Source organism: Ischnura elegans, chromosome 2, assembly GCF_921293095.1.
Source record: "Ischnura elegans chromosome 2, ioIscEleg1.1, whole genome shotgun sequence".
NCBI classification, from domain to species: Eukaryota; Metazoa; Arthropoda; class Insecta; order Odonata; family Coenagrionidae; genus Ischnura; species Ischnura elegans.
Window position 1 is genome coordinate 97,774,799 of NC_060247.1, and position 27,881 is coordinate 97,802,679.

The following is a 27,881-nucleotide window of genomic DNA, read 5'->3' on the forward strand; positions in this document are numbered from 1 at the left end:
ATCCAATACTTAGTTCCAAATGCAACTTTTTTAGCTAAGTTCTTCTAAGGTTTCATATGAGTTAATAGCTTTGTAAAAGGCTCCAAAATGGTATTTTCAATGGCAGATTTAATAAAATATCACTGCCATTTATTTTAAGGTAAGCTAATCCATTTGGTACCTCAGTAAAGTGACAGCAATTTGCATTGCACAGCTCTAAAATATTCATCACTATTTTATGTTTGTAAATTTTCTCCCAAGAGATGAATATTTAGGTGTTTAAATAAAAATAATATAAATATCAGTGTAAACCAATTTAGTATAAAAACAATACATAGTTACTCCTGTTTTTGAAACTCCCAAGTAGCAAATATTTTGGACCAAGGTTGGAACCATTACCTCTGGTTTTATTACTATACTCGCTCAAAAGCTGAGCTAATAGACAATTCATTGATTCGAAGCACCAATTTGTATTGAATACCCTTTCAAAAATAAATTGCAAGAGAAACCTAAAGCTATAAATGTAATAGCAACATGTGGATACATGAGGAATTCCATCTTACACTTAAAGTGCACTTAGAAGTCAATAAACGTAACAGGAAAAGTGATCAATTGCATAGTAAGTCATACACAGTCTTAGTAGCAGTTAATCTCATCCAAAGAAGGGATTCTAAACATCCTTTCTGAAGCAATTTTCTTTCACTCTAACTACTTATGGCATGGAATTGGCCGGCATATTTTATGTGCAGAATGGGAGCTCCTCCAGATTTTTATGGTTTTGAGACCCTAAGTTTTGACAGTTATGATGAACTTAAAGAGAACCATAAATAGCATTTTTATATCAATTGCAAATGATAAAATGCATTTCTTAATTGCTCAGTAATGGATTCATCCGTGACTCTTGTAATACCTTTTTGATTCATAATTCAGTTTCATCACGACGGTGCTATAAAAATAACATTACATGCCTAATATTTTACCAGTCCAAGTACCTATGTGATTCTCATCTCTTTCCTTCAAGCAAAATCTCTATCGACTTCTTTTTAGGAATACGTACCTATGACAATTCAAGAATGTTAGAATCATAACTTAAAATTGAGAAATAACAAGTTTCCGCTCAAAAAATAAAAACTTCCATTCTTGTTAAGGAAACTTTCAAGTCAAGTAGTTTACCGTAGGTACTGTATTTATTACTAAAACAAAACTTTTTAGGGTGCCATGACAAAATCTAGAACTTTAGGGCTCATTTAATCATGAAAAAAATGCATATTTTTATGAGTACATGCATGATGTCTTCAACACAGGCTGAGATGGTGCTTTCCTAATTTACACAAGTGCTTATATTAAAGTTGTAAAATTAATAACAGTATAATAATAAATTAGGAATGCAACTAAAATAAAAATTAATAGGCCAAGGGTTCTAATTGACAAGTTTTCAACATTGGCCCAACTACCAGAGCTACTTGGGTGATTATACTTAAAGCCTGCGACACTGCAGAATGATATAATATGCAACATTGAGATCAATCACTCCACCCAACTGACTCCCTTCAATAAAACATTAACATTTTCATACATAGGGGTCGTATTGACCATATGCAGGAGTTCAGCCTCAATATTTATGAATGGGAAAGAATCTTGCATAGATCAATAGAAGTGCCTCTGAAAAGCTGGCATCAAACTTTTCACATGGAAAGTACGAGGCATTATTGTTATACATGATGGCACATAGCAATATAATGAAAGTTTAAGGACATGGTATAGAGTAAAGAGAAAAAGGAATGTGCCAATCATTATCAGAGACAATGCAGCTTCATAAAATGGTTGACTCCATTGTCGTAATAGTGGCAGATGCTAGCTGTTCAAAAATGCTATAACTGTGTCTGATAGAGTGATGATGTCTTAAAAATCACTCGGACACTCCGGTGGATTCATGTATCCAAAAACATTCAGTTCATAAAGACTGGCAAAAAGTATGAAGAGCAGATACCAAGCCATCAATACCACACCATAGCGTCGATCAAGCTTCCATCCATTTAAGTGGGTGGCTATAACCAAGAAAGCAACCGTTGAAAGGAGAGAGAGAGTCGAATAGGTGAGGCCTGGAAAATAGAACAAATACAGGGGTTATAAAGTGTATTTCATGTGCCCACCATTTGCATAATATAAGCAGTGGCACAGCATGTTTGTTTTGGGGGGGTTTAGAGTAACAACTCCTTCCCCCCCGAGCTCAGAGAAATTTTTTCATGGAAATATTTTAATGTGACAAATTTAGTAACTAATATTATGGGGACAGATGACACAAAAAAACATCAAACTATTCAAACAGCCGCAAAACTCTCCATTTTGAACCATTTATCTTATCAGTTTTCTGGGAGAGGGCACCCGCACCTCTCGTTTACCGTGGTGAGTATTCCAGACACCCCAGAATTAGTTGCACCTAAAACCCCCCTAGCCTAAATTCCTAGCTGTACCCCTGAATGTATATAATACAAAACTTGATTAATACTACATAAATACTTACTATATTTATGGATAGGATGTCAAATATTTACCAGGTCAAATGCATTGAAATGGCATATGTGGAGGCATAACTCAACAATCAATTCGGTAAAAAAATTGGATGGACAATACATATATACACATGTTAATTTTTTAAAGTTAAAAATATAACATAACTCGAATCATATAATTCCTTTCATCTCTCAACATAAATATTGAAGAGAGACAGTTTTTGGTTCATTTTCAAGCTAAGACTTAGGTTAAGACGTTAAGTGCATTCAGGGGGTGTAAGTGCTCAAAGCTTTCTCTCACTAAAGATGCGGACCACTACATAGCATATTCTCAGGTTCCCTGAACAGAAAAAGTTGGGTGGGCACGATGTAGGGGTTTTTGAATCATCTAGCATCATAACATTGCCCACCTATAACTAATAATAGAGCTCCTGCCAATTAGAGAAGAGAGCTCTGGCAAGTAGCAGCCATAGAGACCACTCCAAGAAATGAGTGAGCACTCACACAGATCTGCAACTTAGCAGTCTCATTCAGGGGGAAATTCTACTGCTGTTGCAGTAGTGTACCACCTCTCAGATACACTTGACTGATCGTCACATGTTTCCAAACTGAATATAAAGCTTCCTGTGTGTCTTTTTATGATATGAAATCTTGCCCCTCTAGTGTCTGCCAACACTTTCAAAACTATCCTTTGCCAAAGTACACGCTCACGTGTCTTATGGAATTTTGTTTTGGAGAAAGACCTCTCTTTTAGTGCAAACATTTTCTCTTCAGAAGAAAGCTGTTAAAGCTAACTGCTGCGTCCCTATCCGCACCCCAGACAGACCACTTTTTCTATGTCTCACCATCCCAACTCTTCCTTAAATCTAATACTTTCTAGTGCCATGTTTTTTTAAAAGTATCTTTATTGTTTCATGATTAACTCCAGCCTGCGCAATCACAAAGCACACTCCAAACAAACATACACACCCTCCATTTGTCCAACAGTCTCTGTTTAAAAGGTCCAGGAAAAAACTCTTGATTAATTTTAGAAGATTGCTCAATGCTTAACCTAACGTAAATGACGAAGTCTTGACCAGTCAAAATGAAATTGGAGAAGAAGGGAATAGCAGAGGTGAAGCAGTGGGGGAAGTGGAAGCAGAAATGAAGGGAATAAGATTTGTATGAGCCATAGCCAGGCGCTCCCTTGCTTACTGTTTGCTGGAGTAAAAAGATATCGATTGGGAGAAGAATGCACTCAATGACTCAGGGAAGTAATCTAAAATAATCAAGGAGGTTGTAAATATACTGGAAGGGGCACCACTGGTTCCGAGCGTTGAGCGCAGTGTAGCAGGAATTTGGTTAGGATAGCCACGCCTACTTCGACCAAAACATGTATAATACCATATGAGTCAATGCTAACTATGTATGTATTTGGTGAAATTTTTGGTCATGATCATTGTTAAGTTAAAATAAACTATCGCAAACAAACACAGTAAGCCTTTTTTCTATCATTATGGGAAGGCTTCGTGAAAATATACCTAGAATATCTTTTCCCAAGGAAAAATTATTTTCAATCACCACGGTTCCATTGTGCAACTAGCTGTGCTTAGCCGAAAATAACATATTACAAGTGTAAAATATCCATTCCCCTGCACTTCTTCTGGTAATTAATAAGATTACAGCCAATGGAAATCTTACTAATAGAGGACCGGTCACAATAATAGTACTAAAGTATGTTCACGATGATATATTAGCACCACGATATGACTATATGGACAGTTTAATACATATATGTACACAGTAGTATGACGAACGATCAGAAAACTCCGACGAAAATCAAGAAGTAATTGTTGCGTTTTCATTTTATAAATCAGAGGCGATATAAGGAATTGAATACTTGATTATATGCGTACACTGTTTGAGATTAAGTCTGAAAATTGTCAAACCAAGATGGCGGAATTCTGACCACGCTTAAAACTTGAATACAGTGCCTCCAACCTTATTTTCCACCTCCTTGAAAATAACAACTCGGGGGAAAAATAACAATATATAGTTTGATTTATGTGAATCATGAGCATTACAAGAAATTAAAATGAAATTCTGGATTACCGTGTTTTCCGATTATTTGTGCTGCCTCTCCCCATCATTAGTCCGGATAATAGGGAGTTTGCTGTATTTAATATAGCATGTGCATTTGACTGCTTTTTGTGTTTAATTCAACAAATATTGCATCTTGGCAAAACTCATGGACGTATCATCCCCATCACTTTACTAAATATTATTATTATTATTAATTTTCCTTAATGCCATGGACAAGATTTCCTGACTTTACCCTGACCCATTTCATACCGCCACAACTTTTCTCATTTAACCTGATTTCCCTGGCCAGTAATAACCCTGTGGTTGTAAAGATAAATTTAACGGTAGACACTCATAACACTTACCTTTACTAATAACATTCACATGGCTACCTGGCTTTATAAGTGCAGTCTGTATGAACCATGGCAGACCCAAACAGATAAGGATGTCAAAAACATTGCTTCCAACAGCGTTAGACACAGCCATATCACCATAACCTTAAATTATAAAGAAAACAAGATTATACAAACCAAATATCCATGGGTAATTCCTACATCAAGGTAATATTCTTACAAGGAAATTAATTTGACTGCCACTGCATTTCCTAAGGAAAGTTTGAAACTTATCTAATTTAACTAGAATGAAAGTACTTTTAAATTTAAATTTTCATGGTTCAATGAAGAGAGAGGTATGTAAGATTGATTGAGATAACAGAAAATGCACATATGTTTACAGAGAAGAAATGTGAGGACATTAATCAATACCTTGGTCTGTATTCTGAGACAATAAGTTGTATCATTGCCAAGGATGAGATATGCGTTAAAAAGAGGGTAAAATTTTACAAAGGAAAGGTAAGGTAACACTGATAAAGAGTCAACATTCCCATGCCCAAAAATTTTTCTAATCAATTATTAGTGCTAGCATGAATATGTATTCCAAACTCTAATTATCATAATTTAAACAAACTTCTGAATCATTTGATCAACTTACAAAGAACAAGACTAAATTCAGTCAATATTCACTCTCTTGCAAAGTTATCCTGGTTTTCATTGTCATTAAACCCCAGGCAGGAAAAACGTACCAATAAGGTGGATCTATGAAATCCAAGGAGCATAAATTAAATAATTTCATTCTACTCATGTTTTGAAGGCAAGGAGTAACAACTACATATCATTATAAATTGTAAACTTAATTTTTTATCGAATTGTAAAAATTCTGATCCCACATCACCATTTAAAAAATTCCTATTTTGAGTTAAAAAGATTACGTTTAATACTACCAAGTCAGGTAAGTGCTTAAAGACATGATAGGGTAGTTCTATTATCTTTGAAGATTTCTTAATAAGAAATTTACATCCAGAATTTAAGTATGTACATATTAGGTTTGAAACTAAGTTCCCATTGTTTGTCAATAGATGGCTCTAGGAGTGATTGCTGGTTGATTTTGACAAATCGGAAACATCATTAACCAAGCTTAGACATTTAGTAAACAAACCACTTGACGACAATGATAAGTTTCTTTGGTGCCATATCCTCATTGTAACATGACAATGTCTGAGTTTGTGCCAAGTAACTATCATTCACGGTAAGTGTTAATTTTTAGCATGACCTCACCCAGGTAGCACCAAAAAGATTATTATATCTGTATATATTTAAGATTTCGAAATACATCGGTATACAGATTTTCAAATCTGTATATTAAACATATTTTATACATGTCTGATGATCCATGGTCCTTGATGTATACCAGAATCTTTAAAATATACAAATGATATCTTTACGGCGTAACTAGGGATCATCAGACATGTATAAGATATGTATAATATACAGATTTACGACGAGTTATACATATTTAATCTATATAAAATCCATATTATGGCAGCAGATATAATACGCATAATACATATCTAGATATTATCTGTCCGTCTCGTCTTGTTTGAATGCGCTTATGCTACGCTTGTTTCTTCCGAAATTGTCCTGTTTGGACTATTTTGAATATTAGTAGCCTTGTTGTAACTATAAATCTTTGTGTCAAACAATTAGAGCTTAAAAAACTCAAATTCTGTCAGATATGCGTCGCGTTAGATCTCTTTCTTTTTTTATGAACCTCGTGCGTGTCATACAATTATTGAAAGCTATCGAGATATCTTCGGGCTCAGTAGATGACTCACCTAGCATTTGGCCTCCATAAAATGGGAGATCGATCAAGGTCAGTTGGTGAGACGGGGTAGGGATGAAACACGTTTCCATTGTTCCCCTGTAACTTGATGTTTTCCTATTTTCCTGTGGGGTCTCGGAAAGGAAAAAAAACGGCAGAGGCTGATGGAGGCCCGAGTGTGGTTCCGTTAAATTTACGACGTGGTTATTATCCCACGGCGCTGAGATTGCCCCGGAGCTGAGATTGTTGTCCAAGCTCTTGGGAAGGTTCATGCTATGTGCCTGTCGTGTTTTGCCTTAAAATTTTCCACGGCTGCAATTCTATTGCAATACTCCTGCGAGAGCATTTAAACAAAATTCTTCGTGAATAGGACAAGCATCGTAGAGCAACGGCGTATGCAAAGAGAGGATCGGAACTCTTTCTACTCCCTCTTATGCCGCTATTACCGCCGCAGTTATCAAAATTTCCTCTTTTAATTAATATTGAAAGAGGAAAGTTCGATAACTGTCGAAATTCCAGGCCTACGTCTGCAACACCGCGCGATAGTATTTTTAAAAATGCCGCAAAATTTTTTCTTCATAGCTCCGATGCTCAAAATAGGGGTGCGCCTCTTACACACGCTTATACGGTAATCCTTTTGGTGGTACTAGGGCACATTGCCAAACCTGTTGACTACTACCTGGAAACGCTCAAATGGGAAGTCTGGACCTACCTGTCATATTCCCCATATATCGTGCCATCCAATAAATACTTGTTCCGTTCGATGGCACATGGTCTGGCTGATCAGTAGTTTCGATCCACCCATATGAATACATCAGAAAAAGGCTTGATTCATGAATAGCCTCAAAAGATGAACACTCTTACTGAAATAATATTTCAGCTGTGCCACAATGATGGGGAAAACTTGTAGCTAGCGAAGAAAAATACTTTGAATGATTCCTTTATTACATTTTTTTCACAATTATGCTGTATTTTCATTTAAGAAAACAGCAAGAACTTAGTTCCCCACCTAATAAATCAGTATGACACACATGAAAAATATCACACACAAATTCACCACCAATATTAATAACTAACTACATCACTTAAGCCATTGCTTACGGAAGCCAATACACCATCCACAAATTCTATTCACAAAAATGACAAGTCTAAGTGAGAATATAATTAGTCTAATTCACAAAATACCTTCTTTGATAACAGCAAGACTTGATAATGCATCAGGAACACTCACTCCAGCAGCAACAAAAGTTAGTCCCATAACTGTATCTGGAATTCCAAGGGTACTTCCTATTGGGAAAATAACAATAATGAATTTAATTAAATAATAAATTAATTCTGAAAAACTTGGACTATGCATATCAAGAAAAAAACACCTAGTAAGATCATTCACTCAAATTCAGGGGCAGATTCAGCATCAACTTTGGGGGTCATAACCTGGGCCCAAGAAGTATGGAATACCCTCTGGGAAAGTGGCCATCTCCCACGTTAAGATTTTAGATATACCCATTTTTTTAAACATAGTGGAGCCTTAAATTTCATTTTTATTCTTAACAACAGATGAATTGAACAATTTTAGACATTTATGGATACAAACTATTAAATCAATAAAAATTTTTCAATAAAATTTTGGGGGGGTGTCATGACTCCCTGAATCTACCCCTGATCACATTATTACTTTCCCAACACAAGGAGTTGTTACATAATGTGTCTTTTGCAGTGTCACTTTCAGTATTATATCTAAAAATGTTCAAATAAATAATAATATGGGGTGATCAAAATGACATTTTGGATATTTATTGTTTCCGTGCATGAATTCCAATGGGGAACTTGCATGGGTCGCCGATTGCTCTAAAAACTATTTTGAATAAGTAAAATGGATACATTAGCTCCCAGAAATACCTTAAGTTTCTCCATTCAGCATCAAAAGAAATAAAAAAATTGACTTTAAAATCGAGAAAAAATTCACTGAGCCGACCACTGCGCGAAGACACCCGAGCGTTGCCGAGGCTAGACGTGACGTCATAGGTGCCTAAACAACCGTAGGGAGTTGGTAAATACGCTGAGCGCATGCTGTAAATTTTGTTTTGAGGGAGTATTTAGCCGCTCATATTCACTTTATTTTGTTCGGTTATTCTTGGGCAAGTTTTCCTATTGCTATTGTGCAACGATTATCACTTGGGATATTAATAATGCAACCTCGGGATGATGAAATACAAGCGTTTCACTTCGTATGTTTTAGTTATCAGAAAAATGGATGATAACGTTGCCGTTTGTTCGAATAGTACTCTTGAAATTCACTTACATCTAGATAATACCCCGCAAGCCGCCCAAAAGAGGTGTGGCAGGGGGTGTTAGGACACCAGCCTTTTTTTTTGGGACACCAAAAATTGATTCCACGACACTCATGGAATTTGTTATGGCAAATCATTGCTATATGTCGGCGGCAAATGGAGATGCAAAAGAAACTTGTAATACTGGAGGATAACGATCGTAAGCTTACGAGCTGTTCTGTTGATTTTGGCAACGCCGTATTAGCGGAGAAGATATCCGTTCTACGGTACGAATTCACCGCAAAACAGTCTGCACACAATCCACATGTGAGATCGCGAATCGGTTCCGCTGCCAACGCACACACACACAAGCTACAACCTATTTCAATAATATAGGTAAATCCATAGACAATATACTAGCATATAACATAAAAATATAGTGGGAAATAGGCAAATACAATTATAGAAAACTGGAAGCCACTACCATTCTTATATTTATCACGTACAACTTACAATAATAGAGCTCGTTATGATGAAAACAACAATTTATTCACTGATTTAAATCCTTAAATTAGCCCGCGCAAGTGACACAGGTGACTTTTCTCACTACTATTCATTGAAATAATAAAATAACAAACTTCACGCACTCTTTTGATCTTGATAGCTTGATCGTGAAATGTCATATCTACGGTGAACAACTGAGGTTAACACGCCACTGACAATTTTTACACTACTGTTAGACATTTATCGATAGCGTAATAGCACTTTTTACAATTCAATCACGATGGAACACTGATAACTCTTGGCCGATATTTTTCAAACTTGTCAAACTTCGTGCATTACAACTACTGGCACTGTGATTATTAGATGCCACGTTGAAAATGATACTATTTTGGCACAAAAAATGGTCCTAGATGTCTCCAATCAGCGAGCAAAAGTTGCATTGACTGGAATTCACCTCATAATACAAGCACAGGCAGTCCTAAACGACGATTTCTCCTGTACCTACGATTAAATGGATGAAGTTATTGTATATAATAGCATAGCAGACATAAGTAAACATCGAAATTGTTCTAATTAAATACTTATGATGAATGATATTCCGTCGATAACATCAACTTACAATTAACGTATCCCCCTTCCAACGGCCGTGGCTCAGACTGCTACAACGATGTTACTTAGATATTATAAAATATTTGGTTTCACTACTCCAGTTTTATATTTTATGTCCTTACTCAGATATTAATATTATAAATAATACAAAATATTAGGCTTTCTAGCCTCTATTGTCGGATATTTATCTTTAAATAGAAAATAATCAACACGTCTCACAAACGGAGCTCTCACAACGGCAGGCAACTATTACAAACAATCACAACAATAGCTTCGTGTGATGTTTAGGCACCTTTGACGTCATCGAGGCTTCGTCGGCAGTGGCTTGGAGGGTGAGGGAGTTTTTCCCGCGCTTTAAAATTCGTTATATTTATCATTGAATATCTTGCGAAGGAAAACTCAGATTTACATGCGGTTTTCTTTGTTGAATTCAGAAAATAATTTTCTGTCCGCCTGTGAAATAAAAAAAATTCATGCAAGTTCCTCATTACTCTACTACAATTTCTGATTTTATGAATTAATATTATGAGCAAAAAGTCTATTGAAAAAATTCCAAAATGAAAGATGAAGCAAGGCAGTTAACCTATGAGCCATAAACAATTCATCATTCAACTTTAACGCCGATTAAAATGCTAAAGATAAAAAATACCTCCTCTGAAGTTTAATTCTACCTATAATGAAGGATTAATAACAGAATTTTTGCATCCATTGTACAAATGTAATGTAAAATACTAAGCAAAAACCTGACTGAAATTTTTTACTCATTTCCAAAATATCAAACGATCAGGGGCGGATCCAGGATTTCTTTCTGGGGGGGGCACAAGCAAGGCCGTATCCAGGATTTTGTTCAGGGGGGGGCACAAGGATACCTCGTCATACAAAACGAACGAAAAGATAATGGGACCGTATTAAAAATCTAGCATATTTTTAAGAGTCTGGGGGGGGCACGTGCCCCCGTGCCCCCCCCCCTGGATCCGCCTATGCAAACGATGATGATGATTAATGATGATGTGTAGACAATAAAAAATTGATAAGACTAACGTGGTGGATATACTGGATATTCACCATATGAACACCAACTTTGTAGTTCCCTAATACATAAGCATTCACGTAATATATTTTTAAGTAAAGACTTGAATTCCTATAAACATATATGTATGTATTTGTAGGCAAAGTTAAATTTGTAAAATGGCTCAAACGACTACAGCTCTTAATGAGCAATTGCAGTCCAGGGGAAAGAGTGGGTCAGTAAATTACGAGTATGATGGTTTAGTCAAATGCACACAGTAAATCAAATTTCACGACTTACCAATTATAGTTATCATCCAGACCATGATGTAGGAGTAAAATGAGATCCAAAACATGGAGACAAGGAAAGTAACTGGGTACCAGTGACGCCACTTTGATTGCCTACAATCAGGTGTTGTGGTCTGGCACACTTTGTGAATAGGCCAACACAAACACCACCATATTCTTGCAACTTGGCCTTCTTCTGGACCAGGCATTTCCATTGGAAATGCTTTGTCATCATCTTTCACTATAGGCCTTGGTGCCTCCACCCCCGTTTCTCCAGGAGGTTTTGCTCCAACAACTCCAGGCACATCAGTAACTCCAGGAGATGTCTTCTGATATTCACTCATGGGGTCTGCCTGACCAAATCCTAAAATAAAAGCATAACGTGCCAAATACTTCTGCAGTAAAAATTTCGATCCCATCTCCATGCATGCCAGGTCAGTTAACTATTAAATAATTGAAGATTATTTTCAAAATGTAAAATTATAAATTTTTTAAACTATAATAAATTTGTTAGTTTCAACAACAAAAAATAGTTACGATTAAATATTAACAAGGAAATTGTCAGACCTCAGAAAAGTGCCTCAAGGAGCATCTGAAAAGGCTAATAAAGAGGGGAAGTCAGAATTAGGACACTGCCCTCTTATTCATGGTACCATGTGCCTGATACTTTAAAGTTACACAAGCATTCACAAATGAAATTTTTAAAACAAATGATACATAAGCCATTACGTATCATACATACACTAACAATTAGCTTACCCAATATAAATATGTATATTGTGGCTACTTGTGGCATTTTCACTGGCAAAACTTATAACAGAAAGAAATAATGTGTACTCCAGTCTAGTGCTGTGGTAAAAAGCTATCCACATTAATATTTTTCACCATTCTTGTGGAGATTTATACAATAATAAAGAAACAGACCACTGGCCTCTGTGCCAGAATTATGCCATTCTCAGAGATCCTAGAAAGGTTTAAACGATTTTTAAAACAAAAATTGTCAAGAATAGCTTCATGATGCATATAATAATACTTTTCATGTACTTTCTGAGTTAAAGAATCCAATAATGAATCATGAACTTATCACATCTCTTAGGGTTTAAAACATTGGGGAACTAACTGAATAGATGATGTTTGAATTAAAGAGAATAGTCTACATGTGAGAATGACAAGACCTTTATCTGTGTTACTGTGACATGCAGCAAAAACGAGGATAAGTAAAAAATAGTCAAATACATACTAAGGGAGAAGATTTTCATCCTTAAAGGATTGAGTTGAATTCAATAGTTAGAGGTCACTAAGTGAAATACTGCATGATTTTCACTTACTTCAAGTGAAAGAAATATAATGCTGAACAAGCGCAGGTGAAAACCTACAGAAGAGTGAAACCGCGAGTCAGACCTAATAGAAGTGAAAAATAAATATTTGTCCATTGAAATCTCCTTAATTTAGGTTTCACTGAGTTTGATGGTATGGTATTTGGAGGAGGTGACCAACAGATGAGGTCATTTGTCCCATGAGGGAAGGGTAGGGAAGGAGGGGTGTAGAGAAATACAGCGTCAGCATTAGCCTGCTCTTGATGAAAAGTGCCACGGGGACCACGGATAAATGTCCCATCCGATTGTCACAGTGTTGACCTTGAATTGTCCCCCACAAAACACTCAAGCAAGGATCGGGAAGTGTCTGAAAATTCTCAAGCACAGCCGGGATTTTAATCTGAGCCCATAGGGAGGGAAGCCAACACTCTAGCCACCACATCAACCTGATCCTCACTGAGCTTGAACAAGTGTAATTTCAACAGAGAGGAAATCATTTGCCTCATCCTGGACTTGCTTAGGGATCAAGCGACTTAGTTAAGGTTTGGTTAAAGCCTGAAAATAATGTCACTATGCCAACAAATGCTTGTCTTCCATTAAGATAAAGTTCCTCCAAATTCCCACAAATGCTTATGAGGACATGGACATGAGCTACATAAATAAAAAGAAACTGCAAAACAACCAGCTTTGGATAGGCAGGTAAGGACTTATTCATCCTACTTCATCTCCAGGCAGTGAATGGCTTTGAGAATCATAATATGTAGGGTAGTTTCACTTTATCAAGATTTAAGTCTCTGAATAAAATAAAATTCTTCAGCATGTAGCCTAATTATCCCCCACAGCACTAGCCTTAGAATCTATTACAGTGCAAAGATAACTCACAATATAGAATTATATATTCAATAGAGGGACAAAGAATCATAATGTAATACAGGATATTGCATAGGAATAAATGGTAGAAGCATAATTCAAGTCATATTCAATCTCCGGGTTCCTTTTCCTTGGTCCAGCACAGCCACTAGGTAAGTCAATGCTCCATCACATTATTAATATTAGTCAAACATGCACAATATGAAGTGAACAGTCAAAAGTGTGCCAGGTAGTGCTTACTAGCATTCATGTTCCATACTGATATCTTAGGTAATGAGAATCATTCCACTAAATGTATTTTAATGGTGCTGTATCTTACGAATTTCAAAGCTAACTCATATATTACATACCGCCCAAGTTATTCTGGCAATAAAAATGTCCAGGTACAGCACACCAGCCTGTACCATCTCCATTTAATCACTGCAGACAAGTAAAACCAAGACACAGGATAACTAATAACTATTACACGTATCTGTACTCAAATGTTCTAAATAAAAATACAAAGACATAAACATAGACAGTACACATGACCAAGGAGGAAAAAATTTAAGAAAAGCACAATGAAAATATACACTGTGGCATCTATACACATTATTAATAATAAAAACTATTACATTACAAACATAACCAGTGTAAACTGACCAACGATTAAAAGATATGTATATGTAATCAGCAAATTCTCCAAAATGACTGTTAAGTATTGATCATTTATTCTAGAGACTAAGAAGTTACCAATACAAATTGGGTAATTTCCTTCATCAAAGAGATCAAAATCTATTGAGTACTGCATGTGCCCCATCATTAATGCGATAATTATGTGCTAGTGACAGAAATTAAGAAATACCTATTTAATCGGAAAGCAGGTAAAACTTACCCTCATTTGAAAAAGCTTAGAATGGTGGCCATTATAGCCTCCGGCAAAGTGACATCAGACATTCTTACTTCATATGGTGAGAGGTTGGTTGTGAACTATTAACTGAACTTATAGGCACATTTCAGAAGCACTGCACTTGGAGAAGCACATGGTAAAAACCATTCATTGAAACTATCTAGGATTGAAAACTTTCCTTCCATGGCAAATTCCTTTCTAGTGTGAAATGTATTATATTTTAATTTAAAACTTTGTATTCAACCAACAAAGATTCTGCTCACAAGGCCCGGTGAATAAATCAATAACATCATTTGTCGAATAGAGAACTCAAGCTCACATGAGACTGATTCATTTGAGTGCATTTTCCTCCTCTTCCATTCACCATTACAACATTTTACATAATATTGATTTAATTTATGATCTATTAAATCATTCACTGCTTAAATCTACTGAACGTTAAATTCCTGTTAGTAATATTCAACGGGTTTCTTTCCATTATTATTGCAACAAAGTTAATCTTTGTTAAAATCCCAATTTTACTACTGTTAACAAAACAAAAACGTTTTTGAAAAGCAGGATGACTAGCTTAATATTCCGGTTTCATGGAAGAAAGCTCAGATTAAGTAAGAAAGATTTTATCATAAGTCCAATAGAGGTGATACAAGCTTTGAAGTGTGATACTCGTATATTTCCTTAAATACTATCTAACTAAAAGTCCATATTCTCATCCTCATGTTCCAGAATAGGATTCTAGGATTAAAACATGACATCTATAACATCAAAACATGTATTATCATAACGATTTTTAGCAAAAATCTTCCCTGCTTTCGAAAGACACTGTTGCTGAACTTCTGCAGGTGCTCATTACATCATCTAGTGGCAGGGGGAGTGAACCATGATGTCTATGTCTTATTTAACATTTCCTATGATGAACACTGACAAATACATACTCCAGGCATTATAAACTTTTGATAGAGACAAGAAAAATACTTGGAAACTATCTTATTTTAATTCATCACTTTCATTAAACGAAGCCTAAATTTTGGCATCTTATTTTTTGGAGACTTTATGTATCCAGCTTCTAGCATAGAATACTTGACATTCAATTCTGATAAGGGGGCTATTTTCCAAAAAAATATTTAACTGATAAAAGCAATTTTACATAAATAAATTTATGAGGAGTAAATGAGTAATAATATACACCCGCCCTGCAATAAACGCATGCAACACAAAACACAAAAAATTCCATCAACATATATTCTCACACTTATTTCACATTATGTAATACTGAAATAAAATGAGGAACATCCATTACTATTTGAAGCTAAACAGAAAGAGTATTAGATATTAATAGTGAGTAGATGATATTGAAAAAATAGTCCATATCTTTGGTTTCATATATACAATAAACAGGATAGATAGTAACAGAAAATCCAAGGCGATAATTCTACCCCATGGTTACGTTAACGTAAGAGTGGCAATGAAAAGATAAGGGGGGAAATAAAGACAAATACAACATAAGTAACACAAAGTAACTACAAGTTATCAAAGAAAAATGGAAAAAGCAGATATGAATCCTGAGCAGACAAAAAATTTTCTAGTATAACCAGCACACTCTCTGGATGAAAATTTTCAGTGGCAGATCCAGGATAGGGACAAGGGGGGCTAGGTAGGGGGCCTGGGTGGTAACCTCCCAGCAGAAATGGGGTCCGAATAAAATTACCATTTCATCTGGAGTAAATTGGATATTTCAAGGAAAGGGGGATAGACAGCGGCATAGCCACCAGGGGGGGGAGGGAGGGGTGGTGGTTTCCAAGTTACAACAACCCCTCCCCCCCCTGAGCCTTTATGAGAAGAGGTACCAAAAACCCCCCTTTACCCTGAGATGTTTTCTAAACACCCCGTAAGGGCCTCAAAATCTCCAGTAAACACCCCACCCTTTAAAAATCATGGCTATAGCCCCCTCTCTGGATCTGCCACTATCTTTAATGGCAATTTCTCAGAGCGTAGGTCAACACCAATATTAAATAACAAAAAATTGGTAAAAATAAAAAATGGAAAAATTGGAAACACCAAGAGTATATATAAAATTAATTTCATTCAAATAAACAAGATGTTTCGAATTTCCTTGCCCACATAGCACTGAAGAAGAAATATAGGCTCATAAGTATGACAACTTACCTTCTGCAGTCTGCCCCATTCCAGGGCTTAAGGCTATTCCTCCCCTTTCCTCAGTGTATGCTGCTCCTGGCAAACCTCCAGCAGTGGGTGCAGTCACAAATGGGTTGGTAGAGGAGGCCATATCTTCTTGGAGCTGCCCATAAGAAACCAGAGCAGAGTCTTCACCCGGTGGGCGAGTCGTCCCAGTTATCCCAATACCCAACCCTGTGGATGCAACACTTGGAGCAGCAACAGCCGAAGAGGATGGGGCTAATAAGAGGGACTGAGGCAATGGAAGTGTCCTAACCCAAGCTTCCAGTCTGGCATTGTTATGGAGAGCGTAACAGTATACAACATAGAGCAACAGCATCATAAATGACTCCATCCTAAGGAAAAAACAATAAAAATCATGTAAATTCCTATGTAAAAGATGAGCCCCAATTTTCTTGTTACTGTATAGATTTTTGGGTTACCCTACTTCTTTAGAATACCCCCTCTTCTCCTAACATACTTGTATCATGGAATAATATATTCATGCTTTTATATTATTATTACATGGATAGCACCACCCATTACTGAATTCACATAGTATCTGCAGGTGGCGAAGATTCAGCTGTGGTCATTTTTGCACCCAGATCTGTATCCCCACCCTATGCAGTGATCATACATTCTCTAGTCCAGTGCAAAAGTTTGATAACGGGCAATGTTAGACCAGACCCAGTGTATGAGATGACCCCAACTTTTGGGATGATTTTCGTAGGTTAAAAATGTACGGCAGAATATCTTTTACCCCACAAAGTGTGGCACCATATGTGTTTCAAAAATAAATCACATATGTATCATTGATTTACAGTGGTAAAGGCCGCTCTATAGAAAAATTAATGTAAACTACTATTAATTAAAAAATTAGCTTCACAGCCTCGGGTCGTTCATAGAAAAATTAATGAGGACTGTTCACCATCTATCAGTCTTCTGCATCAGTATAACAGCAAACTGCCTCACATAGGGCCAGTCCGATGTTAAGTTACTGGTCCTGTCCTGTCTAGTAACTGTCCGATAGTTAAGTTTAAAAGGAGATAAATGAAGTTCTGACCTACTTTGACACAAAAAAGTTCAACACAACCAATTTCAAGAGGGCTAATGGTGGATTATATGTACTATGGAGCATCACTAGTATATTCCCACAAGGAAATGACCAGCAGTAGGTCATGAGACCCTGATCTAACCAAAACAACATGCAACATACACCCACACTATACTGATCATTGCAAGCTCTTATGTCGGCGATACCCAAAAAGAATGTGAACCATGCTTTTTGCTGTTACGAACACATTACGTTATTAACAGCAAAAATCAGATTCTTATTTTTTTGACAGTTAATAAATAAATTTATTAGTGTGTCCGGTCCTTGCTGAAAAACCATTGGCTTTCACAAATATTCTCACTTTTTACTCTTCAGCTCAGGAAACCATACACACATTATGAAGATACCATCTTCTTCAAGGAAAAAAAGCCCTTTGAAATCAGGTCAAATAAAAAAATTTGCAAAGAAAAACCTAAAAGATAACAAAAAATAGGTTTTGCAAAAAAAATTCCATAAAAAAAGAAGTATTGATGTCTAGCAGGAAATGCCAGATTAAGAAAAAACATAGCCAGTAGAATACACCAGGTAAAAAGAAAAAAACTAGGTTGACGTAATTAAGCAGAGCACCTCTACCAATAACAGTTTTTTTTCCAAAACTGAGAGTCAACTCAACATTTCCTGAGCTACCCAGCCCTGCAGAAATGTGTGGACCCCCTACCCTGAATGCGTGAATTTCACAGGACTGTAGCTAAAGTGTGGTGTGAGCTCTATGCTCACCTATCCAAATCAACGTTAGGGTTGAACCATTGAGTGAGTGAGTGAACCTTCAGCACTGAAGATTTTCCAAAAGATTGACAATAAGAATATTGATGCTTCACACTGATCTTGAATTATCATTCACATTTGACTCAGTAACCTTTCCTAATATGGATTATCACAGACTCAAATAACGCCTGACAAAAAATGTCATATTTCTGAAAATGATGGTAGATTACACTGGACGGCAAAAAATAATTTTTTCTCGAGCCCTGGTACCATTCCTGCTGATTCTTATGTAAAATGACCTCCTGAATCTGAATATGACATCCACTTTCCTCCATCACCCACCATTTTCGGGGGCAGCCGGCACGCCGGTTCCTTTTCATTATTTCCTGCAAAATGTAGTGCTTGTAAAATCCTGAGGAAACGATCCCTTGCCATAGATTCTCGAAATATCGGTATGCTGAAAAAATTACTGGCTATCACAATATAACCACAATCAAGATTTTTAAAACCATACTTATTTTGAAGAGAAGAAAAAAATTATTCAAGAAGACGTCGATTCTAAACAAAAAAGACTAAAGCACTCTCAAATAAAAACTTATTCACCATAAGTTTTGTAAAAAACACAACAAAATTCAAAAAATCTGTAGAAAAAAGAAAAATTGGCATAACCAGAAATGGAGCACACTATACAGAAGCTTGGAACCACCTGAAGAGCGGCATAGTGGCGGCAAACCGAAGGGGCTGAGCGTGGTACCGTTATAACACATGAGAAAGGACCCAAGGACGTGTCATTCATGAAAGACATCCACATTGAATGGGGTCTGTCTACGTTCTACTGGTGGTGATTAAAAAAACTGCCTTATAGTAGGTGACTAGATATTTGGAGGTACAAATTAAGAGGTTTCACTGTGTACTATTTTCTACAAGTCTAAAAGTTAAATCAAATAAATGGAAAAAGAACCAAAAATTGAATACATACCAGGAAATGTGCTCATCATAAATTGTCACAAGCATAGCAAGAATGGCTATCATGTAGAAAAAGCAGTCTCGAAGAAGAGGCCACCAGCTCAAGTAGGCAACAGTACCAGCACAAAGGGCACACACACTAATGACAAACATAATGTTGAAAACGGCAGATCCAATCACTCCGCTTACTCCAATGTCATCCTTAAATAAAGAAAAAAATTGAAAAGTTTTAGGTTTTATAAGCATTTCATTAAATGAGTATTTTTAAATGAGTATTTTTTAAATGTTTTTAACTGATTAGAAGAGCTATGGCAGTAGATACTATAGAACCAATACACATTTCATTGGGGTAAATATCAGAAGCTTAAATAAATAGAATTTTCTTACTTAAAATAAGGAGAATTTTTCCTAATGCATGCAATAATGCTAAAATACCAAAGTAATTTTTTTTCTCAACAAAAAGCAAAATAATCCTTTGATACTTAAACAAATGAAAAAGAAATTTATCAAGGAACAGAACAATATTTTTTTCAAAGATAGAATATGCAATTGCATGGTAAAATGAACATAATTCAAAGATTTACAAAAGACAGTACTTTCTCTTAATAAATATGTATAACTTGAGAGGAATCAGTGTACTATGGAGGGGTGTCAGTTCCATTTCACGCAAAAATTATTATATACCTACTTATTGCTAATTATTTAATAAATTTGGTGGAATTATAATAAACATGATTTTGAAAATAAAAATCTGTAATTATGCAAGCAAAAATAATTGCCTAAACTACATAATTGATTACCTATAAATATGAACAAGTTTTAACCGGCTAAATTCTAAAACTAACAGACTCATGAACCAAAGAACAAACTATTCATACTTCCTTTTTTCATATCTACTTCAAACTATGAGAATCATACTAAATAATACATACCTTAAACTAAGTAAATTTAACTTACAAGAATAAACAGCAAATAATCAAAAACCAATTAAGTACTTCACGGGGAAGTTGATGAATGTATCTTCATAAAAAGAGCTTAAAACAAAGTATCTACATGCACATGACTCATTGAACCAGTATGAAAATACATACAAAACTGAAGTGAAATATGTATTTCACCACAAAAATATTTTATTTGTCCTTTATCTCGTCAAGGAAGAACGTAGTTGTAATCAGAACATTTAGATTATGAAGTAAAATGACTACTACATTATATTTAACATTATGAGAAGGCATGATTGTAGTAAATATTTTTACATCCATAGACACAGTATTAACATGATGATAGCCGATACAAGGCAGCTGATTTTCTAGAGTCTTTTGAAATTTTAAAGGCTTTAATTTTATTAATGCCTCAACAGAGATATCCTCTCACGAAGGAATATAAAGAAATATGATCTTTTATAAAGCACACATGTTGAAACTACATATGTATTTTAACGGCCACGAAAGAGGTCTTTCTTGATTTTAACCTGAATTGATTATGCTGTCACCACCTCAGATATAGTCAGGGTAATATCTGCAAATTCCACGTAAAACACATGAAACTCAGCCCAAAAATACATTTCTGGCAAATGTCTTCTGGACAACATAAAAATACTTGGCTTCAGAATAAAAAAAGAGAGATGTATCTCTGATGATTGGCTGAACTTTATTTATTCTTCATATTGTTTTCCACAGCAAAGACTGTCGTCATTACTACCTTCTACACTCAAAAGTGTCACCTATGAATATGGTTAAAATTACCGCCATTTAATTTCACTTATGCCATATTAGAGATAAACAGTATCCCTAAGATTTTCTTTGCAAAACTTTACCTTCCAAACCCCATAACTAGCAAAATTTCAATTCATGCAGGATGCTAGCAGAGCTGAGAAATATACTCCACCAAATTTTAAAGAGAAAAGTAAATTACATCATTTTAGGAGCCAATATATTTTAACAACATAAAATAACCATTCATCAACAAAAACATGCATATTTTAAAAGGATGTACCTAATTATTATGTTTTTTTTATCTAAATTAGCAACAATTTTACACAAGGAAAAGTTTTTTAAATAGAAGAAATTTGAAAAAATCATTCATGATTAAAATATAGTAATTATGTTAACTTACCAATATATTAACACTATGATGCATATCTCAGCTAGTTTTTTTCTTTTACAATAACAGTTGGTAACTGATTATATATCAGCAGTTCCTGCATGCAAGTTTCACTTTCAAACTCAAAAAGTAAAGAATTAATGCTGACATAGGATTCGGACTTGGTTGACGAAAGGACAATAAGGCAGAATAAATGATTCTTACAAAGCTCTCTTCAATATTAAAAAAAGTATATGGAGCATAGATTTAATGCATGAAAGGACTAAATTTATCATGTATAATACATCACAACATGACATGTATGATGTATTAGGTACATTTCTGCTGATGCTAATAAAAGATGACTTCCTTTCTCCTTTCAGGGTCTGCCTAAGGCTAATCTAGATTTGTATTCATTCACAGACAGCCAATTTTTATAACAAGCATCAGAAGAAAATTGAATCACAAATAAAATCAAATATGGAACTATTAATAATAAAGCTGATTAAAATTTCTGTATGCAGTTGGTATTAATAAGAATAACTTGGGTATCATTTTGAGCCCAAGCCATGGCATAACACCTGAGAAATATTTTAAATATATATTTATTTAAATTAAACTATTTTAAATATAGTCTTAATTTATTCCCTAAACTATGAAATGCCATAACTACTGTCACATAATAGATCTTTATCACATCACTTAAATAAGCATAAGCTTCAAAACTTCAATCTTCCACAAGTTTCTGAAGTTTCGCAAAAACATACCCGAAACTGGTGAGGGGCTGAGAGAAAAATAATTAATGTCCTACATATATGCGAAAAACTGCTGATATGCAGAAAAACTAGTCCATAAGACAATAAAACTCAACACCATCTCCAGAAAATCAATTGAGATTGGCTCAACTTTGTCAACCGTAAGTTAAAACTTACTTTGGCAAAGAAGACTCCAATAACAACTGTGGCAAGCTCTGGGGCTGATGAACCAGCTGCCATGAAAGTAGCACCAGCCACATCAGGAGATAATTTTAACTCTGAAAAATATGAAAAAAGTCAGTTGGTTAATTGAAACCACATAGAAGCAGACACATTTTGAAATGATATCTCAAAAATATTAGATTGCAAAAATATTAATTAGTTGAATCTAGCATTAAAAGTTATATAAATCAGTTGAGTTCTTTTTCAAGGTAAGTATATTGACCAATGAAAATGATAATCTTGCAAAAGATTATGGATATGTATATATAGCTACATTTCAGCAAAAAGTTCTGAGAAGAGTAAAATAGCGATTTGAAAAAGATGTTAAGAAGAAGATGAAGCAACTCAAAAGAACCACATTATATGATGTAATGGCCTGATGAAGTGACAAGTTGATGGAAAGATCAAATAGGAAGGCCTTGGATAAATATATGAAACACATTGATAAAATACGTGGATTTTGAAAAATATGCAAGAGAAGAATTACATATGTGAGAAAAAGTTAATTGAAAATTAAATTGAGCGGGGAAGTTGCATCACATCATAGTATTGTTGACCACTGGTGATATTTTTTAGCAACCAGCAACTAACTGCAAAAATAATTAACGTAATCTCACTTTAATCCAGTTGGGCTTCCCCTTCTTAAACTAAAACTCCCCCTTAAAAGGCAAAATGATATCCCCTTCCTACCAGAACCTCATCATTCTCATACCAAGAGGTTAACAGCATTTTTATAAATTAGGCATCCAATGCACAGGAATGTAAGGAACACCTTAAAGATATCACTTTTCCACCAGAGGCCAAGTTACCCTATACATCACACATGCGAGTTATAGTGTGAAAGCAAGAATGGATGCATACATTCACCATATAACCATCCATCTTATAAAAAATAGACCCTATTTTAATTTCATTCATATGAGTTTATGCATCATAATCAAACCTTAACGGTATAACTTTGTTAACTCCTCAAGAAATAAAACTTATACTAGTAGACCCGATTCCTGCTTTGCAAGTAGACTCTATCTTATGTACTATAATGGTAAACTTTGTCATTTTACTTTTATGTAACACTTTCACGAGTCTAAACAATGGGAAAATTAGTGGGTAAATGTTTAGGTAATGCACGTTGTTTCCTAAAACTGATAAAATATTTTTGGAATGAAAAGGAAAGCAAGCTGGATGACAAAAATTGCTCCTTGCAGCTGTTTCCCAAAGTAATCAATGTACATCCAAAATAAAATGAGTTTTTGCATCCTGAAATTAATGCTTCCCTGCACAACAGGTTTGTTACTTGTGTTGCAGGAATTACCCCTTGCAGTAGGCATTTCTCCCCTACTGCAAACAAAACATATAAATCACTATTATCGAATCGAAATCATTATCATCGAATTACATGATGCAAGTGATACATGTAGTCTGAAAAAAGTCCCTGGGCCTAAAAAAGTAACTCTTTTTCTACCACTGAATCCATCTTTCCAACTTAACATAAAAGTGTATTTCAACCTATTCCAGACAACATGTAACCATGTAAATCTTTAAATTAGGTGAATTATTTTATGAATCTAAGAGTTCCTCTAAGATTCATAAAAATATTACTTCTTAAGGATGAAAAATAGACTACGAGCAAATTAAAAATATAGGCAGTATATGAGTTGAGGTTTTGCAATTGGTTTTCTTTTAAAATAATTGCAATGAAGTAATCATCATCAGTGGCACCAATTACCAAACAAAATATCACGGAGCAATTCTTACCTTCACAGATTCGATTCAAGGATGAAACAAAGTAGAAGTCGCAAACAATGGCCAGACCCAGGAATGTATAAAATGCTGCGGCCAAGTGAATGATGAGACCGCCATATTTCCTTGCATGTGGGCCCATCAGCGGTCTTGGGAACTGCTCAATAGCAGGTGCTGTGCAATTTTCTCGTCGAGGTCTCCAAGTTGGTTTAACATGACCACGATGGCCACTAGACACCAAAATATAATCATTTTAACATTCTATCGGAAAGAAAATTAATCAAAATATCTAGAAATGATCACAAAATGCTTATAACTTCATTTGAAATAGTAATCCTAATGCAATGAACCCTGTAAGCTTATGAATTAAGGCAAGGATAAAAAAGATGACAGAGATTATTAGTTAATGTAATGTATTATTGAGCCTCTAGAAATAAATTAGTTTCGTTGGGGCAACTGCACAGAGAAACATATAACTTGGATACTGATTCTAGTTACTTAAGAAATAGTAGTAAATAACTTTCATGGAAAACCCCCATTGTAACTTCAGGGTGTCCAATTAATCCGGTAACGCCTGAATTAAAAAGTTTCTGCGATTTTTGTGGAAATCATTTATCTAACTGTCAATGAAACTCAGGTCATTAGGTGCAAAATTTATCCTTTTACCACTAATTGTAAGAGTTGCGCAAAGCGGTACCATATGGTACCACCAACATATTTTGCATCATAACGTCCCAAATATTAGGCTCACATCAAATACTGATCATACTTTATACGAGATATACAGGCTAGAAAAATCGTAATTACATAATAAAACCTTGGCATTAGCAATACATAGGGCGTAAGTAAAGAAAATGAAATACTTGCTCTAAAAAATTCCATTTTTTTGGGCCAGTTGATAATTCTCAAATTTCAAACGGCTCTAAATGCGTTAAATACAGCTTTAAAATGCCAACATTTTCTGAAAATTTCATTAAAAATGTTCACAGCAATTTAAAACTCTCAAAAATCCTAATATATTGCGATAAATAATAAAAAAGTTACGTTTAACACTGCACTACGAGCTGGTACCATTTGGTACCGCTAGGCGTTAACGGGTTAAAATTCAAGTTATTATTCTCTGACTTTACCAGCCTCATTTCTCTAGTTTCCAGACTACAACATCCAGAAACATTTAATTTAATAATAACAGGAAGGGTTCTTGCGCTTGAGTCCAGCTTTAGCCTTTTGCATTGGGAATGAAGGACTTATGTAAAAAATAAAGTGGAAATTTTAAAGAGCAAGTGAGTTTACGAAGTGAGTTATTTCGCACTATTAAAAATCGTCATTTCTGCAGAAATCCTATCAGTTTACAAGGGAAACAGGCGACACAAACCCTTCGGCAGCAGTTCCGTTGGTCGGAGGCGGCGCCGAGGTGCTCAGGTGGTGCGATGGAGCGGCGGTGGAGACATGCGGCGGTGCGCCGCTGGCGGCGGAGGCTTTGGCGGTCGGCGCGTGGGCTGGAGCGGCGGGGGCGGCGGACGGGGCTGGCCGGGGGGCCGTGGAGGCGGCCGAGGTGAGGTGGATAAGGAAGAGGGCCGCTAACGCCGCGCACCGAGCCAGAAGCCGCAGGCCCATGCGCCTCCTGCGACCCTCGGCAGAAGATCCCGACGCGGCGGCCATCACCGGTGAGGCTGGGAGATCATGTGAAGGCGGGGCGAGAGGGCTTCATTAAGACGGATAGAATTAATAAAAACAGGTGCGATGCTGGTAGTAGCGTACGCCACCCCGAAAACACTTGTCCCAGTGAAAGTAGGGGGTAGGAAGAGAGGGGGTTTGAGTGTCTGCGGAAGGGGGAGGGGGGAAGAACCCTGCAGGCGCGGAGGGGAGGGACAGGGGTCTCGGCAACACTGTATCACCGGCGAAGTGAATGAGCGAAAAAGATCAATATTTGGAGGTCAATCGAGCTGGCAACATGGCAGCATGAATGCCAAGGGTTTGATCTCGCAAGGAAATGTGGGTATATTACTGTAAAACTATATATGGTTATACCAAAATTCATCCGAGTTAAAATTTCCTATAGTGAAAAGCTGTAGAGTTCATAGGGGGAAATAACTCAAGGCAAAAAGAATCATTAAGGGTCGGAGGGACACGTACGCTTGAATCAGAGGTGAATTCCGTCACAGTCGATTTTCGCCTCGGCAAATATATCGTTCTTCAAGACGTGCTTTCCTGGGGCACAATGACGTCCGCCAGAAGATTAAAATTCGGAGTCACTCAAGTCGAGGAACGTCGAAGAGAAGGCTCACGGAACCAGAAAATATGGACGGGATATGAAAACGGCTTCGTAATATTTCTCGAATGTTTTAAAGCATGCAGTAAATCGAGGGGAAAGTGGGGCAGAGACGGGGAGATGCTTTTATCTTCAATCGATTTACTACACAAAACCCTCTCCAGTAGAGGAAGATAAACATACGTATGTACATAAAAAAATAAAACTCTCGGCTTAATACAAGATTGCTCTCAGAATAATTCAGCGCAGCACAAAAAAATATTAGAATTAAATTACATAACCAGTCCATTCCATGAAACTCACTTGATGGAAAAATGCATAGAAATACGCAATTTTAAAGTTAATAAAATTGTTTCAATTAAATAGGATATTGCGATAAAGATAAGTTTCATGCACCAACTTTCAGCGTATACTAGAATTATCCGGTTAAAAAATCACCAAGATATCTATAATTTTATAATTAGAGAATTATTAGCACTTTTCAAAATTACCTACATATAAAACCACTTCCCCCAAGCAAAAGAATATACTTGACGGCTTGCTGGAGAGTATAAACTTTCTGATAAGAGCCTAACTCTCCCACTTCGGCGTCTTATTAATGTCCTTTCCAAGTTCTAGGATGTCCTCATCCTGCACATGACAGCTACACACAAAAGCGGGAGTTCTTTCCCATACGTTGGGGCGGAATGACATGAAGGGGCACTTCAACGGAGATTCACCCGACGAGGGGCACAACTTACGAGAATTGCTGTCAAGAACACACCAATCACTTCCAAAATCGGAAATTACGCTTCAGAAATATCTCAAATGCAGCGGACCGATTCGCAGATCAATCCCACGGAGAATGGAACAGGAAAACAATATCGTCGCCTTTTCTTTATTCCTTATTAAAATCGAATTCGTGTCACCGAAACAATTCGAAGATTTGAAAATGTAACATGATCAAAAATGAAGATGATAGTGTAGAAGAAAAATTCTCACCTTTCGCCCTCACTTTCCTTACAGAAGATATTTCAGCACACCCCCGTTGACTCCCTAAACACCACGTCTTACCCTGCGCCCTATGGAGTGTAATGTGGCTGATTCCGACACTTGATGGGAGATGGCGTGGACGTCCTTTTTCTCAAAACAAGAATCAGCCACAGTAGATTAATGGAGAAGTGGGCGTTACCCTTGTCGCCGCAATCGTGAAGAAGTCGTGCATCGATGAAAATTGTTCCGTGACTCATTGGCTTCAGGAATGAATTTCTTTCATCAAAGGTTGCGCCTTTTAAGAAATACAGCGGAAGCACAGGGATTGCATTACATTCAGAAATGTCGCGATAAGGGGAATAAAAATGAATTTTTTCGACAATATTTTAATGTTGATCAGAAATGTTTAAATTACAG

General features: G+C 36.1%; 1 protein-coding gene across 1 annotated transcript; it reads right to left on the reverse strand.

Annotated features, from left to right (window-relative positions):
- On the reverse strand, positions 1 to 27,588 carry LOC124154214 (probable sodium/potassium/calcium exchanger CG1090). The gene is made up of 10 exons (XM_046527804.1): positions 27,474 to 27,588; positions 25,596 to 25,893; positions 24,236 to 24,450; positions 22,436 to 22,536; positions 19,435 to 19,622; positions 16,628 to 16,992; positions 11,403 to 11,753; positions 7,896 to 7,997; positions 4,919 to 5,050; positions 1 to 2,081 (listed from the first exon to the last, which is right to left on the reverse strand). Exons 2-10 carry the CDS (start codon positions 25,880 to 25,882, stop codon positions 1,882 to 1,884), a joined length of 1,941 nt encoding a protein of 646 aa, XP_046383760.1. The 5' UTR covers positions 25,883 to 25,893; positions 27,474 to 27,588; the 3' UTR covers positions 1 to 1,881.
- Between the last annotated feature and the right edge of the window lie 293 nt (positions 27,589 to 27,881).